This window comes from Piliocolobus tephrosceles, chromosome Y (assembly GCF_002776525.5).
Source record: "Piliocolobus tephrosceles isolate RC106 chromosome Y, ASM277652v3, whole genome shotgun sequence".
In the NCBI taxonomy this organism is placed as follows: Eukaryota; Metazoa; Chordata; class Mammalia; order Primates; family Cercopithecidae; genus Piliocolobus; species Piliocolobus tephrosceles.
In genome coordinates this window covers 8,043,501-8,062,317 of record NC_045456.1, presented here as the reverse complement: position 1 = coordinate 8,062,317, position 18,817 = coordinate 8,043,501, and the positions used below count along the sequence as shown (strand labels likewise).

Below are 18,817 nucleotides of genomic sequence, written 5' to 3'. Positions count from 1 at the left end.
CAAGATAATCAAACAAGATTATTAACCACTGGAATGTATGTGTTTGTGTCCAGACTCAAGGAATAGATTCTGTTGTCATTGGATTTTGACTATTACGGGATAATGGGAAGTGACTCTCCATTGCCCACCCCCTACCCCAAGCTCTCTCTCAAGCATAACGTGAGCTTTATGCCTTTCCTTGTGCACCATGATGTATTGCATGAAGTGTCTTACATTTTGTTTTTTAATTCAGAAAAGGGGCAGCAGAAAAGGATCCATTGAAATTAAGAAAATCAGATGTGTGGAGAAAGTAAATCTCGAGGAGCAGACGCCTGTGGAGAGACAGTACCCATTTCAGGTAAAGGGAAGAACAACATTACATTGGGTGGATAGTTCTTCCTTTAATTTTTCTATTGTAAACTCAATATATCCAGGAAAAATAATGATATTTCAAAATAATCTATTCAGACAATAACAAGGCTTGGAATATTATCACATGGGAGTTGGGCGTTTTGCTAAAATTCTGTCCACAATCTGCCTTCCCTGGAGGGAAGGGAAGCAAGACAGGAGTGTAAGTCGCAGTGACCTGACCTGCCTCAGGTCTGATCATCTCTTTTAACACACATTGCTGAGTATCTCTGATGTGGTACACAGTAGTAGGCATACTATGGGGAACGAAACACTGCCCCTACCCCAAGGCACTGGCAGGGAAGTGGCAAAATAAACTAATACACAGACCATTACAAAGCAGTGAGGGTGAGTGTTAAGGTGGAGGTCAGCAGAACGCATCCATGGAGTCCCAGGATGTGGAAGCTTCATTCCTCACTCCAACAGGCTAGAGAGATATTCTATTGGAGGTGACACTCAAGTTGGGAAGGACAAGTAAAATTTAGCCCAGCAAATATGAGAAGGACAGTGGGACAAAAGAAGCAGCAGGTGTCAAGATGTCAAGGCACTGATGAGTGAAATAGTATGACATGTTTAGAGAGCACTAAGTAGTCCCTATGAATAGAGAAGCCCATGCGACAGTGAAAGAGATGAGCCTGGAGAGGTGACCATGCTAAGGAGTTTTCATTTTATCCTGAAGTATTTTAAACAATGGTATGGTATGGAGTGTATGCTGACAGTACCTTTTGGAAGTGGCCTAATCTAAGTCATGCCCAACTTTTCCTATATCATAAAAAATTACATTTCTGATCTAAAGGTAGGTGGATTGTCTTTCAGATGGCCTGACTACCCTGTGCTAGTATTAGGAACCTGTGGCCAAAAATGAAATACAATAATCCAGTTGATTAACAACCCATACTTCCCATTTGGAAAAAATACTACCAGGCCAGGCACAGTGGCTCATGACTGTAATCCCAGCACTTTGGGAGGCCATAGAGGGAGGATCACTTGAGGCTGGGAGTTCAAGACCAGCCTGGGCAACATAGCGAGAACTCATCTCTACATAAACATTTTTTTCATTGAAAAAATTACCCAACTGGGGGAAACCAGGGGAGGTCATGCTCATGGAAGATGCTGCAAACTCACCTCACAGAGGCACAGAGTGCTCAAAAGATCACAGGGTTTGGAGCCCCCACAGAGTTCCTAGTCCCACCACTTATACTTGTGCAACCATAAACACATACTCAACTTCCATTTCTCATAGAGTTGAAATAAGATTAAAATATTGAAGTAGCTAGGAAAGAGCCCAGCAACTAGTGTTTAACAAATGTTGTGTATATTTACCAGTCAGAGTTGAATAAACTAGAGAAGGATCTGGAGAAGATATTGTAACCTTCAAATGTTCAAACATTTGTCTTAAGAAATAGAAAAGTATATATTCTGGGGATTCCTGGGGTGCCACATGATGAAACAGATGGAAGTAACAGGGAGACATATTTTTACTCAAAGTGAATATGAACTGTATAATAATCAGAATATATGGATATTGGCAGAGATGACATAGTAAAGAGCATTCCATCTTTGAAGGTATTTTTAAAGATAGAGCAGTTAAACATTTTCCAGTGGGCTGTAAGGAAATCATGCACTGGGTAGGCAAATGGACCAGAACAATCCTAAGACACGTGTAAAGTCTAACATATTAATGTCCATAGTCCGGGGCATCTGTGATGAGAACTCAGTGTTCACTACTACTATTGGGTGCATCATCGCTGTAATTTTCCCAAGTGTAGGAGTGTCTGGGATAAAACAAACTGATAGCTGGAGGATTTTTTTAAGCAGATTTTTTTTCCATCTAATTCCAGAGCTGATGTGTACTATATAAGCAAACTCAAGGTTTCTTTTGGATGACAAAAAATTTGCAGGTGCACCAAAGTGAACTAAGTGCAATTATATATAAACACACCAAATATTTTCCTTTCCAGATTGTCTATAAAGATGGGCTTCTCTATGTCTATGCATCAAATGAAGAGAGCCGAAGTCAGTGGTTGAAAGCATTGCAAAAAGGTAATTCAAAAAAAGAAACATTGAAAGAGAAAGGTCAAAAAGATGTCATAAAAGAGAGTCGTTTTTTGAGGCTTGGTGGAGGAAAGATATGGCAGTAAAAAGACTCAATCCCAAGACACAATCTACTGATTTTCCTACTAACATCAGGGAATGTGTCAGACTCATCCTCATTTTTGCATTCGCATTGTTACATACAGGAAGGCTGTGGATCGGATTCTCTGTCCCGCACAGAGCCAGTATTGTGCCTTCCCAGCAGCTTAGGGGAAGCCAGGCCACCTGCTCTCCACTCAGTATGCTTGCCTTTACCAGGGGGGAACGTCTAGGTCATCATGGGGATATGTCAAGTCCTGTAGCTACCAGACTTTTGATGTTTATAGAAAGTTACATCTAATACTTATACTGAGCATTTACCTTTCGCCAGCTACTTTTCAAATACTTGTAAAACATTTTTTTAGGTAACGCTCTCAACAAGTCTGTGGAAAGAGGTAATATTATTCTCCATTTTTCAGACAAGTGAAGTTTTTAAAACACGGCCAATGTCATAGATACAGTAATGAGGAACTCAGAACTCAATTACCTAAACCTGACTTTTTAACCAATACATTGTAAAGGCTAGGCAAAACTGAAGATTTATTGAACCTTTTATTCAGTGATGTTTAGGCCGCCCTGGTAACAACTTTTGGTAGAAGGGAAAGAATCATTGTTAAGGATTTGGTACTATAGTATTTCCCTCTGTGGTATTTTAAAGATGGGTAATGGTGTGAAAACAATATTTAACTCAAATGAATTGTTCCATTTGTTGTGAAATTTCAGGTATTATGCTCCTAGATGGAGGAAGATTTTATTTTATTTAAGTTTTAGATTATGATTCTTTCTCAGTACACCTCAAATTACACGCAGTTACTCCACTTTGATGCAAATATACCCTTTTCACACATAGGGCTTAATTTTTCCTTTGCATAAAAAGGTTTAGTAACCCATTCTGCGGGTAGCAAGTGGTCCATTGGGGGACAGAAGCTTCCCTCTACCCACCACCAGCTCATTGAAATGAGAAAGGCAACCCCTCTAGAATTAGATATACCTGCAGCAAAGTCCTGCTTTGCTGTGTCGCCTAATAAAATCATCCAACATCTCTGGATTTAAGTTTCTTGACCTGTAAAATAGGAGATCACATTTCTTTTCTCCTAGAGCAGTCATGAGCCACAAATGAGACACTCATAAATATATTAAAATATCTTATGCACAAACATGAGTCACTGTGGTAACACTAGGGCTTCAAGGAGGGGCTCTAAGATTCTGCTTCCCATTTAATCTCCTTTGGTGGAATTTCCTGAGCGGTAGGTGCTATGTCCTATGTGCAGCTCTTGGTCATGCCCTGCTAGATCTCATGTGCCTGAGCAGCTCATGTGAAGACATACGAAATGTAAAGGAAGAGCAGAGAAAGAAGCAAAAACACGTCTCCTAGCCCCTCATAAACCTGCAGAGAGTCCCGATCACTACAGCTGCCATATCCACAATAAGTAGTTTGTATCAGTTAGTGATGCTTTGGGCTGCAGGTAAAAAGACATCAAACAGTTGCTGAAACAAATCCACTTTTGTTCTTCTCCCACAGTAACAAATGCAAAGGTAGGCAGTCAGTCAAGGGCTAGTGCAGCAACTCAGTGAAGTCAGTAGGTATGCAGGCTCCTCCTAGCTTTCTGCTCTGTTATCCTTAGAGGCTGCTGGAGAGATTCCAAGCCTTCCCAGAAGCCTCCCTGCAAACTTGTGCTTATGTCACATTATCCAGAACTATATCTGATGGCCATTGATGTGGAGGCTAGAGACAGTATCTTTTTTTTCCAGTCTCTGTGCTGGAAGATAGTGAGAAAGAAGGTGCGTGGGATTTGCTGTCAAGTTGGCCAACTAACCTGCTGCAGGAAAACAAAGAGGTTCTCCTGCTCAAATATTCTCCCCTACAAAGTTTCATTGTGCTATAAGGACTCCTCCTGACTTTTGTGTCTATTATTTGGCTCAAGCATTATAAACTGAGGTAGACATTTAAGACAGAATTTTCCAGATGTTAACCTACACTTGGAAGGTTTGGGCTGATTCAGCAGTAACACAGGAGTGTGAAGTGTGTGTCAACTATCATGGTTCTGAATTCAGCTAACCAGATGTGGAAAAAATGTGCCCTTCCTTCCAAAAATTTAAACAGAAGGGGGTTTTGCAGAGGAGTTGGCACCTGTACATTGTGATGTGGTAGAAAAAGCCTGAGGCTGAGTCTCAGGTCTGCTATTTATTAAGCTTGTGAACTTGAGCAATTGTACTACCTCTCTGCACTTCAGTTTACTTAACTGTGTGAGAGGTGTAATAACAATAGCTACCCCTCAGGTTCTTGAATCGATTAAAGTAGAGGACATATGTAAAGGAAAATATGTAAATGTAAAGTCCTATAGATATATGAATATATGAGTTCCTCTTATTGTCATTATTAGGTGGTGAGATTGTTGCAATGTTGACTTTTGGATTTGGTTGGAAAAAGAATTAGTTACTCAGGAAACCAAATCCATGTAGTAAGGAAATAATAGGAATCCCGACACGCGGAAGCCAGGAGCTTAGAGAGCAGGAAGGCAAGTAATGTGCCCAAGAGACTGCAATGGCCATTTGGAACCAGAATCAGAAACTTACATTTTATAATTTTAACTCTTTTTGCCTTTTGTGATTTCTGCCACATGAAAACGCCAGCTTTTCAGCTAAACTGAACTAAGTTAAATTAAGGGAATGATATCACTAAAGCCCACTGTTTATTGAACACCTATTTACTCTGGGTCAAACACTGCTAGCTGCTTTGCATACATTATCTAACAGCCTTCCAAAGACCCGGTAAAGTAAGTATTATCTCCATACACTCCCTTGAGTCAGGACTGTAAAGGAGAAGCAGAACTCTCCTAGGATCGACATAAGGAAATCTCAAGATGAACATTAAGTCAAGAGAGAAAGAGTTAAAGGCACACATAGAACCAGCCCTTCTCACCTAGATACTCTTCCTAAAATATACTAAGATCTTGTAGGTTTCTCTGTTGTATTTCAAAAGAGGCCAATTTGTTATAGATTAAAATTTCATTTATTTGAATTATACATTGCCCTATTCCTGTGGCTTTTTAAAATATGCACATATTCCTAGGAAAGTAGCCCCATAAACCATTCATTCCTTAGTATAAACACGTCAAAGTCACAAAAGTCAAAGAAGGGATGAGAAGCAGTTCTAAATTAAGGGAAGCTAAGTGCCATGTGTGATTTTGAATTGGATCCTTGATCAGAAAAAAAGTGAGTGATTATAAAGGCCATTATTGGAATAATTAGAAAAATTTTAAAGATGAAATATTTATTAAATAATAAATGCAGGCATAAAAAAGAATGAGTTCATGTCCTTTGCAGGGACATGGATGAAGCTAGAAGCCATCATCCTCAGCAAACTAACACAGGAACAGAAAACCAGTCACTGCATGTTCTCACTCATAAGTGACAGTTGAACAATGAGAACACATGGACACACGGAGGGGAACAACACACACCAGGGCCTGTTGGGGGCTGGGGGGCAAGGGAAAGGATAGCATTAGGACAAATACTTAATGCATGGGGGGCTTAAAACCTAGATGATGGGTTGATGGGTGCTGCAAACCAGTATGGCATATGTATCCCTATGTAACAAACCTGCACGTTCTGCACATGTATCCCAGAACTTAAAGTAAAATAAAAATTAAAAAATTTTAAAAATTAATAATAATCACATTGTAATGGTGTTAAATTTCCTGAGTTTGATAATTGTATTACAGTTGTATAAGGGAATGTCCTTGTTAATATAAGTTATGTACTGAAGCATTTATGGATGACATTATTTAGGTCATACAATCTACTACTTCTTAAGCACACTACTACTTATTAAGCACAATATAATAATGATTTTAAAAGTTAAAAAATAATACATACGTACAGAGAGAAAGCGATAAAGCAAATGTGACAATCAGTTAATAATTGGTGAATCTAGGTAAAAGGCATATGGATGCTCATTGTATTAATCTTATTCTTGCAACTTTTCTGTACATTTGAAAATTTTCACAATAAAAAGTAGATAGAAGTGTATGTTTATCTGGTCCTTTTTAAAGAACTTTTTGCTAGAATTTAGCCCCACCCTTCCCCTTCTGCCACAAGAAAACATCATGTGCTATAACCCACTCTCTTTCTTTACAGATATATCTCTAAAATCCTAACATCAAGCTGATCTGTATATGCATTTTACTGTTTAATTTTTCTTCAAAACTGATATGTTATTATGTTGTTCTCAACATACTCATGGTTAGACTTTTCTTTTTTCTTTTTGGCTTGTTAACTGTTGAGTGAAAGACCTATATCCTTCCGGAACCATTTGCTCTTACCTTGGTTGCTGGCCAAATGGGGTTTTTATTGTTCTGTGATTACAGCACTTACTGAATGTGTTTCTCCTCTTGGATCAACGTTTGCTAACGTCTTGTTTTCTTCCTGTCTGCTCCTCAGAGATAAGGGGTAACCCCCACCTGCTGATCAAGTACCATAGTGGGTTCTTCGTGGACGGGAAGTTCCTGTGTTGCCAGCAGAGTTGTAAAGCAGCCCCAGGATGTACCCTCTGGGAAGCATGTAATGTGTGATTCCTCTGTTGGACTGGACCTTGGGTGGATAGTGCTCCATTAGGCTAAACCTGCCAGAGGCCAGAAGAGCTTGCCAGAAAACAAGATGTGCCAGATGGGTTGGCATCATGAAAATTCAGCCTTGCAGATGCTATGTGACAAATGAAATCTCATTCTAGGGTCAATTGAGTCATGGCCATTAAGATAATAACAATATTAACGTCTGCCATTCTTTCATTTCATGAGAAACATTTTAAAAATTTTAATCATTAATCAAGCAATGAGCTGTTATTTCCTCCCATAATTTTTATTGGTTCAAGATAAACTTCAAAAAGGTAGAATATGTTGGATATGTCATCATGGGTCAAACAGCTAGGTTTCCAGTTTGATAAGAAAACCAGCTCGCTCTTCTTATAAATAACAAAAATCACAAACTGAAAAAACAACATTCTTTTTGTTTAAAAAAAAAAAAAGAAAGATATAATTTAGGTAACACTTTTCATCACCATATATACTAAAATGATAGTCAAGTTTTAAAATATATTTTTAAAGCAGTTTGCCATTCTGTATATGTGTGTTAATTTCTTAATGACATGAGAGAAGGGGTTGCTTTATGTGAAATCAGATTCTATCCAGAGTTGTATTTCCAGGGAAACAAGAGGGACTTATATATATTTAAAGTTTATAAATATTTAACATAAAGTTGTTGATGAATACAAAATAGGAGAACTTATTTTGGTAATAGTTTTACCAGCCTGGACAAAATATGCCTGGATTACAATGGCTTTACAGAATTGAATGAGATCAGCTACAGAATAGAACTTCATGAACTGGAAAAGATAGAGGCACATAAAACATTTTTTAAATTCACTTCATAACAGTATTGATACCCAACAATCATGTTAATGCTACTACTGGTCATTTTATCCCCCCAAAATCAATTAATAAGTATTCATTGTGTTTTCCATCTTAATTAGACTATACAATGAATATTTATTAATCTCAACTAGATCACATTGCCCTGTATACTCACGAATTATAGTGATTTAATGAACTCTACAGATTGGCTGCACATGGGCCTTCCCTCCACTGTAAGGGACTGAGGAGTAATGTCTCCTTATAGTGTTAATCATTTTCCCCAGTGGTTTTGTCTATGGTCTTTTATCATTACCTAGCAGGTCAGATTCCAGCTTTGACCATGCCCTAACTTTCTGGAAGGAGCAGGAAAAAGGCCAGAGAGAGCACTGCCTTGGGGTTGCCTTCCTAGGCTCTGTCTGGATGACACTCAGCATGTGTTCTGGGTGCCACAGGTGCTGTGCCTCTGAGGAAAACTACAGAGTGTAGAGGTGTTGCAGTTCCTGAGCAGCTGTAATACTGTCTATCTGTCCAAGTATAATTTATTCCCTTGGCTTCTTCTGCTGAGCTACCAGGAAGTCCATGGGCATAACAACTAAAAGAAAAAGTTGGGTGTCTTTATTTCTTTTTGTCCAAGATGCCTTAATCCACCCTTTTTCCAGGATACATGGCCTACATAGGAGCTGGGCCTTATATAGGAAAGCTACAGAATCACTCCAGATGTTGTGTCTGGATTCACTTAATCTGGAGTGTTGCTCACACAAGCTGGTTCATTCTTTTAATTCATAACATTGAGTGTTTCTCTTTGTTTTGTTTAAATTTCCTTCTGATATTACTTTGTTTTAATGCTCAGATGCTAATCTGCATATTGCAGTCAATGAAGAGAAATACAGAGTTCCTACCTTCCCAGACAGAGTGGTAAGTCAATATTTTAAAAATGTTTTTCATGGTCAGGATATATTAAATAAATCAAGAGTTGCCAGATTCAAGACTAGAAAATGTGGAATTCATTTAGACTTCCCAGGAAAGAGAGAAAAACCATGAGCTCCAGACAATAGCTATGGGTGGTATTGAATAGTGGATTCAAATATAGAACCATTGTAATATCTCATATTTTTGTATTTAATCGTTGTGTCTTTTCCTAGCCAGTAAGCCCATAAATAGTCACCAAAAAAATGTGTACATGTGGGAGATGTCCTTAAGATGGCATCACACATAACAGGCAGCTGTTATTAGCTGTCATTCTTTCCTTACCATCAACATGGCCAAGACTGCTTCATGGAAGTATCCTGGTGTTGAAATGGAACTCTATAGGACAAAAGCAGAAAACAATTCTTTCCCTCCATTATCCCTTCAAAACTATTCAGTGGGCTTTCTTCCCCGCTTCCAAATAAAGTCTTTGCCAGATTCCATAGTTTTGCAGTCACTCTGAAATGATAAAAATTTCCCCATTACTTGTAATCATGAGAACAGCCTCTGAATTGTTCCACCCAATGTTATTATCACATGACTGCAAACATCATTCCAAGTTAAACATCCTTCGCCTAGCTTGGGCCTGCATCACCTGGCAGCCTGCTTTTGGGGAGGGATTTTGGAGTGGCTGAGGTTCATGGCCCTTTCAGAGTTAGTTCCAAGGAAGATGAGGTCTAATTAAAAAAAGACACACATAGCTGTTTCTGTCATGATGTGGTGGTGGTATCTGAGTGAATTATCCAGCACTGATTCTTTATCTCATGGGAGACTTTTGGGAATTTCCTACTGAAGAGCAGATCCATATGTAGTTTTATGACAGGGGAGAGATTTTGATCCTCAGCTCTTGGATTTTCAGATTTTCAGCCCTCAATCTTTCAAGATGGCTGTCAGCCAACTTTTTCCCAAGGGTGGAGTTGGCCTATAAGAAAACAAATAAAACCTTGATTGCTCTGGTTAATTAAGCTGTATGTAGCTCTTTCTTGAAGTATAGGCTACTGCTCTCTTTTTGCTCTATTGTCTTAGATTCATAGCCACAGCCTCCTGTTTTTAGGGTTCCCAGGCAGGTGTGAGCTTCCTCAAATGCCAGGATACACACAAAATGGCTTCCCAGTGGTTCTCTAGAAGTTCACCTGAAAGCAAGGGGACATCTCCACCCACCTATTGGATCTGTGGTGTCTTGGGTACTTATTTTCAGCTACACACATTCGTGCACGCTTACTTCTCTCTTTCTAAGTAAAAACCACATAATTTTTGTGAATCAACATGAAAGAAAAAAATAATCCATTATTGTAGTAGACTGAATAATGTCCCCCAAATTTCGTGTCCATGTAGAACCTCAGAATGTGACCTTATTGGAACTAGGATCTTTGCAGACATAATTAGTTGAAGATCAAGATGAAATCACACAAAAGATGAGAGTGGGCCATAAATCCAATGACTAGTAAGATGAGAGGACACAGAGAGATACACAGAGGAGAAGGCCATGTGAAGACCTAGGAAGAGATTGGAGTTATGTTACCACAGGCCAAGGAACACCTGTTTCTTAGTCCATTTGTGTTGCCACTAAGGAATACCTGAGGCTGGGTAATTGATAAAGAAAAGAGGTTTATTTGGCTCACCATTCTGCAGGCTGTACAAGTAGCATAGCACTGGCATCCGTACCTGATGAGAGCCTTAGACTGCTTCCAGTCTAAGGAAGGAAGGGGAGCTAGTGTGTACAGAAATTGCACGGTAAGAGAGAAGAAACAAGAGAGAGGGAAGGGAGGTGGCAGACTCTTTTCAATAACCAGCTCTCATGGAAAATCACAGAGTGAGAACTCATTCACTACCATGAGAATGGCACTAGGCCATTAATGAGGGATTCGCCCCTATGACCCAAATACCTCCCGTTAAGCTCTACCTCCAACACTGGAGATCACACGTCAACATAAAATTTGAAGGGGTCGAATATCCAAACCATAGCAACTTGGAACGACCAGAAGCTGGAAGAGGCAAGCAAAGATTTTCTCCTAGAGGCTTCAGAGTAAATACAGCAATGCTGAAACGTTTATTTTGACTTCTAGCCTCTAGAACTGTGAAATAATAAATTTTTGTGGTTTTTTTTTTTTTTTTTTTGAGACGGAGTCTGGCTCTGTCGCCCAGGCTGGAGTGCAGTGGCCAGATCTCAGCTCATTGCAAGCTCCACCTCCCGGGTTTACGCCATTCTCCTGCCTCAGCCTCCCAAGTAGGTGGGACTACAGGCGTCCGCCATGTCGCCCGGCTAGTTTTTTGTATTTTTTAGTAGAGACAGGGTTTCACCGTGTTAGCCAGGATGGTCTCGATCTCCTGACCTCGTGATCCGCCCGTCTCGGCCTCCCAAAGTGCTGGGATTACAGGCTTGAGCCACCGCGCCGGGCCTTTTTGTGGTTCTAATCCACCAGACTTGTAGCAATTTGTCATGGAAGCCCTAGGAAACAATTATAATGGTTAGGAGTTTTTACTTTGTTATTAGCAACATTGCTGTTTGGGTTTGAATATATGTTTCAGTCCTGAAGCTTGAAAAGTATGGCCCTCTAAAACACCTAGAAGAAACGCCCAGATTAGGCAAATCTATAAAAACAAAGAGTGATCAGTGGTTGCCTGGGACCACAGTAGGGATGGGAATTGACTGCAAACAGGTATGAGGGATCTTATTGGAGTGATGGAAAGACTGGGTTGTGGTGATGGTTATACAAGTTGATAAGTTTACAGAAGTCACTGAATTCTTCACTTTAAAACGGATGAATTACCTATAAAGTTTATTTTTGACAACTCTAAGAGCAGAAGATAATTTAAGAGCCAGAAACCATTGCATCTAGTCTCCAGCAGGGAATTTTTTGGCCAATATATTGAAAATTATCAGTTAGGCAAATCAGTGGCTAAGGGTTCATAAGCCTGTTTTGATTATAAGCTTCCCAGATGAACCATGGATCAGAGGGTATCAATGTAAAGTATGTTTTTTTTGTTTTGTTTTTTACCAGAGTGTTCAGTAGAGGGCTTATTTTCTTAATGGAGGAAGTAAAAGTCAGCTCTCTAGCTGTTCTGTTCTAAGAGATTTCCTTAAATGATTTCCATTTAAGGAACTTCCCAGTGCATTTTTCTTTGGAGATAGCCCACTTCACAGCTCATAAATAACACTGTCCTGCATAATTAAAATTTCCAGAATGTCAAAGCCTTAACTCCAAGTAAATGAAATTTCTGAAAAAGTAAAATACAGCCTGACAAAAATGTTAAATGCATCTCTGTCTGTCACACATGCACAGACACACACACACACACATTGTGAATTTTTAACTGAAGTATAACATGAACATAGAAAAGCACACAAATCCTAAGTGTTCAGCTTGATGAATTTTCACAAACTGAACACTTCTCTATAATCTACCCTCAGATAAAGAAACACAACATCACAGAACCCCAGGGACACCCTGATGTTCCCTTTCAGTCACTACTACCCTCCAAAAGTAGTTGCTAACCTGATTTATAACATCATAGTTTGCCTGATTTTGACTTTTATATGAATGGAATTATAAAGTGTATAGTCATTTATTGTGTGTCTTCTTTTCTTCAATTTATGAGATTTGCCTTTTTTTAGTATGTGATTGTAGTTTGCTGTCATCATTGTATAGAATTCAATTGTGTGAATATACAACTGTTTTGGTTTCTTATTACTGTTCTAACAAATTACCACACAAATTTAGTGGCTTAAAGCAACAAACATTTATTCTCTTATAGTTCGGAAGATCTTATGTCTAAAATGGATCCGCACAGCTGTGTTTCCTCTGGAAGCTTTAGGGAAGAATCTGTTTCCTTGCATTTTCCAGTTCCTAAGGGGTACTTACATTCACTGGTTCCTGGCTCCTTCCCCCGTCTGCGGAACCAGAAGGTCGCAGCGCCTCTGCTCTCTAATCTCTGCTTCCATCCTCAGAGCTCTCTAATCTCTGACCACCTTATCTCCCTTTTATAAGGGCCCTTTTGACTACATCAGGCCCATCCCCACAAAATCCAGAATAGTCACCCCATCTCAAAATCCTTAACTTAATTACAATCTGCAAAGTCCCTTTTACCCTGTAAGGTATTCACAGATTCTGGGAATTAGGACATGAACATGTTCAGGAGACCATTGTTCAGCCTTCAACAACCACAACGTGTTTATTATTTTATTCTCTTGATGGGCGTGTAGGCAGTTTCTAGTTTTTATCTAATTAAAATAATTCTGCTATGAACATTCTTTTGCAGGTCTTTTGGTTTCACTGTTGGGTATATATACATATAATTTATGAGTCATAGGGTATGACCAGATGCACATCCAGATTTACTAGATTCTGCAAACAAATTTCCAGTGTTGTTGTACCACTTCATACTCCAACCAGCAAAACTATGAGTTCCAGTTGCTCCATATCCTTGCTCATACCTTTCTTCTTTCCTTGCCTCTTTCCTTCCTCCCTTCCTCCCTCCCTTCCTTCCCTCCTTCGTTTCTCTTTCTTTCAAGAACTGATATACTTAATTGTCAGTTCCCAGTACCTGAATCTGTGCCTCACTGTGATGTATTAAAATCTCTTCCCCTCCAAAGCTGAAGATACCTCGGGCAGTTCCTGTTCTCAAAATGGATGCACCATCTTCAAGTACCACTCTAGCCCAATACGACAACGAATCAATGAAAAACTATGGCCTCCAGCCACCATCTTCAAGTACCACTGTAGTCCAATATGACAGCAACTCAAAGAAAATCTATGGCTCCCAGCCAAACTTCAACATGCAGTATATTCCAAAAGAAGACTACCCTGACTGGTGGCAAGTAAGAAAACTGAAAAGGTAATCCCCAGCTTTCAGACCAGCTGCCCAGCATGTAGAGTAAACACTATCCCGCTACCCTGAACCTCAGCCTCAAAGCTGTTGATCCAGGCCTTAGGCTGTCCTCTCAGAAAATGTTCAGTGCTTGAGCCAGAAGCCTGGGGAAGCAGTGGCCCCACTGGGGCTGAGAAGCATAGATTTTCCATTTAGATTATCCAATCTAATGATCTCAATAATGCATGATCATTGTATTCCCTTCCCTTTCTCCTCCTTCTCCCCCCAAATATCTCCACATTCCAGAATACAGAATCTTTAAAATCTATCCTTTATATGAAAGAGCTTAGGATGGGCTTACTTCTGCAATGTGCTTCAGTGTCACTAGCCAGATGGCAAATAGCATTTCAAGCAAGGCCATGGCTTGCCTTCTTGGAATGTACAACCTCACCTCTCCTGACCTGATTAGTCTTCTCACAGTTTTTAGCCTAAAGATTCTGTCTAAAGCCAGAATTGAAAATTCCTTGAAGGCAACATGTAAATTGTGTATGTATATATCTCTTGGTCTGGCACTGAATTTGCCCTACACTCAATGCCAAATAAATGTTGAATTGAATTGCAAGATGACCATATGGAAAGGGTCAAGTGACTCCCCTTCCTTATTTCCTGTCTCAGGCCTCCTTCCTATCACATTGTCTACTCTCTGCCATCTTCTCACTCGGTTATCAGCATCCCTGCAGGGAAGTTATGTCTGCCTTTCCCCACAATGGATACAGATCATCTCTGACTCACCATATGTCTCTTTTCATAGTTATTTTTCCTGTGTCCTTTTATTCCTTTGTTCTTTCCATCCTCATCATTTTTGCCTAAGGCCAGTTACTCAAAGTTTCAATAATACAGGGCCATATGGAATTTGAAATAATGTAAGTGTATTCTTCTTGATTTTTTTTTTCAGTATAATAAGCCATGGTGCCTTTCATTCCAAAGTGGAACTAGAATCCTAGTGTATTAATCTATACCTGGTGCCCAAGGGATGGGATTACATTTGTGTGCCTGTAGCCCACCATTCTTGTAGAAGGAGAGGATCAGTAAACCCAGATGCAAGGAGAGTGGAAGTCATATTAATGGTGTTCCAGGTCCCCTTCCTGACAGAAACTCCAGTGATTCACTGAGAGAGGTGTGAGGTGAAACTGACTGACCTGTTTTCAAATAACCAGGAAGAACTGTTGATTCACATGTGGTTGCTGCCCAGCTACCAACTCATAAATTGCCGGCTCCAACCTTTATTTAAAATGTCAATATTTTGTTCATTAAAATATTATTTATCTTGATTATTAAGTTTTTGACACTCCCTTAGATTTGCACCTCCTTAGGTTTGGTCCCAACTGTGGATTCTCCCTAGAACTTCAGGAATCTAGTTATTTTAACAAAGGATTGATTGATCGCCTCTTAGCATGAGCAGCATTGCATCTGAGAGTGAATTATAATAATTGCTAAAAGGTCTTCATGGAGCTTGACTTTTTAAAGTGCAGCCATGATTCTCAGCTCATATATGGGATAATACTTTTTATCAACTTTCTGTCATTCTTATAATCTTCCCCTGAGCTTCTTTTTAATCTGTTTTCTGTTTAGTAAGATAATCTATGCTCCTATTAAATCATTCAAATATTACAGAATATTCCATTTACATTCCCCTAAAATGTTTTCTATGCACATGTGGCCACGTGCATAAAAAGCAAGTAAGGTCTCACGAGACAGTCTTTGCCATTTGTTCTTTTCACTTGACATCTTCAGCATTTTTCCTATTTGAATATGTGAGGATACACCTGACTTTTAAAATTTCATTTTCATTTAATTTTGGTAAAATATACATAACATAAAGTTTACCATCTTAATTATTTTTGAGCATACAGTTCAGTGGTGTTAAGTACATTTACATTGTTGTGCAAATTACCTGATTATTTTTAATGTCTGTAAAGTACTCATTATATAGCTATTAGGTAAACCTAAGTGACGCACTATTGATGGACATTCTCTAAGTGTTTTTAGAAACAACAAGGCTAAATAAAAGCTATTCTAGTGGGCAAGGCTCTTTGGGAAGGTTTGGCATTTTAGAGTTTAAGGGCTTTATCTAGGCATTCCTTGAAATAGAGCCAGGGGAGCATTTCCTTGCTAAGGAAGCTTGTTTCTATGAACTGTGGTTTTGAAAAAAAGTCTGGGCTATGAAGGCAAACAGGAAATAGGTCCTACATTCCAGATAAAACAGCCTTTAGACTTTGAGAGGTAGGCACTTCTTCATGCTCTGCTTAATACTCCAAATAAAAGAGATAAAATGATCTATGGCAGAGGATGATGAAAATCCTGCTTATCCATCTGTGTCCAGAAGGAGTAAAAAGATCAGCATTTTCAAGAATTTTAATTGTAGTCACATTAGCAAAGAGGAAAATAAGTTATTTTAAAATATATAAGTGACAGAATGCTTGCATATCTATAAGAAAATCAGGGCAAATCCAATCAAGATGATTTATTAATCTAGATTTTCCATTGTTTGGGGTCATTATGAGCCATTATTAACAATTTTCTTTTGTTTAGGAATGTTGCCAAACTACTGCTTTTATTGGAATGCCTGAAAGAATCATAATGTGAAAGTAACTCATTAGCTTAAATTTCCCAAACAAGTGAAATGTGTGGGTCAAAATGTCAAATAAAGCTAAAATATATATGAACAAAATTACTTCTGTCATTTAAAATTTATAAGTAGACATATGTTTATAAACTTACAAAATGTCTCTTTTTTGCAGTAGCAGCAGCAGTGAAGATGTCGCAAGTAGTAACCAAAAAGAAAGAAATGTAAATCACACCACCACAAAGATTTCATGGTAAATCAAATTCAGATATTCCTCTACATCCAGAATATGCTTCCATTTTCAGGAAAACTTAACAAACTTGCAATAATTTTGCAGCTAGGCTTTGTACTTAAGGTAAATATAGAGCAAAGAAGTCTATGTAGTTGGCTTCTCTAGACCCTGAATGGATGACTTTTGGGTTCTAGTTTTTCTTGCACTGACTTTTCCTAGCCAGCATCCATGACATACACCAGTAGTAGCACGAACACTAGTATACCTGACCTAGGCATCTCTAGCGGGAAGAAACGCAATCTAGAGTTGAATAACTCTTCCATAAGAATAGCTATATACACAACCCAATCTTTTTTTAACTTTATACTACACCCATCTCTGAAGGAGTCTTCATCTATTTCATGAGCCCACTCTTTGGAAAAAGTCAAAAAAATACAAGTTCCTCTGGGGGCTTCCTGGGGATCTCCTGTATCAAAGAACCATTCTTTCGTCAAAACTTGGCATAAGCCCAACTTTTGAGTGACTCTCTCTTTACTGTTGCTGTGTTGATACCTTCCCAGGTGCAGAAGGAGAAACCTAACAATCTAAATGTTAGGTGGATAAAATCAGGGTGGGATTTGATATTGCATGGCTAGGCACTTGGATTATTTCTTGGTGCTTTTTTGCACTTACGTTTTTCTCAACTTTTCTTAAGGGGATTCCCTGAGTCAAGTTCATCTGAAGAAGAGGAAAACCTGGATGATTATGAGTGAGTATTGAAAGTCTTATGGGTTCTTCTAAAACTAGACATAGATACTTCTACTCTTTTCCTCAAAGACATTAAAACAGATGACTGAGACTGTCTCAGGAGGCTGTATTTACGTGGGTAAACTTATGTAAGGTTCTGGGTCATTTATCTAGGTGACAGGTGACAATGAGCTGGGTTGTTACCAATGAAAGTATTTTCCCCCAAACTGGATTATCTACATTGGCTGCAAATACTCATTGGATTTATCATATGTCCAGCATCACCTTCATTTTACTTTGTCTTTGTAGATGTAGCATATAATGCTTCTGCTCATTATTTCTTTCCTGGAGATCTCTAATTAAGGTGATGTTTGAAAGCTCTTATTAACATTGAGTAATATTTTTGGAGAAGTTATTAATGATGCAGTAATTTTACAGGGTAGCACAAATGAGACCTTGAACATGGCAATATTTATATCAACAAATCTCTATTCTTAGGGTGACCTTAGTTTTTTTTTTTTTTTAGACAGAGTTTTGCTCTTGTTGCCCAGGCTGGAGTGCAATGGCACGATCTCAGCTCATTGCAACCTCCACCACCTAAGTTCAAGCGATTCTCCTGCCTCAGTCTCCTGAGTAGCTAAGATTACAGGTGCCTGCCACCACGCCCAGCTAATTTTTGTATTTTTAGTACAGACAGGGTTTTGCCATGTTCGCCAGGCTGGTCTTGAACTCTTGACCTCAGGTGATCCACCCGCCTCGGCCTCCCAAAGTGCTGGGATTACAGGTGTGAGCCACGCACCCAGCTAATTATACACTTAAAATAGCTTAAAGAGTATAATTAATTGTTTGTAACTCAAAGGATAAATGACTGAGAGGATGGATACCCCATAATCCATGATGTGATTGTTACACATTGCATGTCTGTATCAAAACATCTCATGTACCCCATAAATATATATACCTACTATGTATCCACAAAAATTAAAATAAAAATTACACCTAGACATCAGGCACAAACTGGACTTCTGGGCAAATAAGAATGTGTGGTCACCCCAAATATACTGAGGAGGTTGGCCTAAGTGGCTATTAAGTTTCCTTCCAAAATCTAAGGGTCCATCATTCTACAAATAGGGACAAATAATTGTCTCCTAGATGTAAAGATTAGTGTTAAGAAGAGGTGGGAATAATACAGCATATTGCATTTCTCAGACACTTGATACCAAATGGCACAGAATTCACTTGGACACTAGGATTATGCGTATTTCCAGTTCTGTTTTTGTACAAGTGTTGTATTATTGATTTATTGGTTACATGTGAAACATGAGCTTTTCCAAAGTACGTGCTACTGTTTTCACTCCTCCTCTCATCTCTAACCCAGCCTGGCCCTAGCCATACCTGTTGCATTGGGGAAGATGTGCTGTACCCTCCACCTCTTTGTGGCATGGTCTCTTTACCACTTTCTAGCTCTCTTTCGGCTTTACTTTCTTCCCTAACATCTATTCTCAGGAAAGCATTGATGGAATAATT

The 18,817-nt window shown here is 39.0% G+C and overlaps 1 protein-coding gene across 4 annotated transcripts in view; it reads left to right on the top strand.

Moving 5' to 3' along the window:
* BMX (BMX non-receptor tyrosine kinase) overlaps window positions 1-18,817 on the top strand; it is a 55,448-nt gene that overhangs the window by 8,583 nt on the left and 28,048 nt on the right. For 3 of the 4 annotated variants that reach the window (XM_023198952.1, XM_023198949.1, XM_023198951.2), the window contains exons 3-9: window positions 233-337; window positions 2,349-2,430; window positions 6,964-7,083; window positions 8,782-8,846; window positions 13,492-13,733; window positions 16,508-16,585; window positions 17,259-17,312. In XM_023198952.1, coding sequence (XP_023054720.1) covers window positions 233-337; window positions 2,349-2,430; window positions 6,964-7,083; window positions 8,782-8,846; window positions 13,492-13,733; window positions 16,508-16,585; window positions 17,259-17,312 — 746 coding nt within the window. The remainder of the gene's footprint in view (window positions 1-232; window positions 338-2,348; window positions 2,431-6,963; window positions 7,084-8,781; window positions 8,847-13,491; window positions 13,734-16,507; window positions 16,586-17,258; window positions 17,313-18,817) is intronic. The other variant, XM_023198950.2, reaches the window with a different exon arrangement.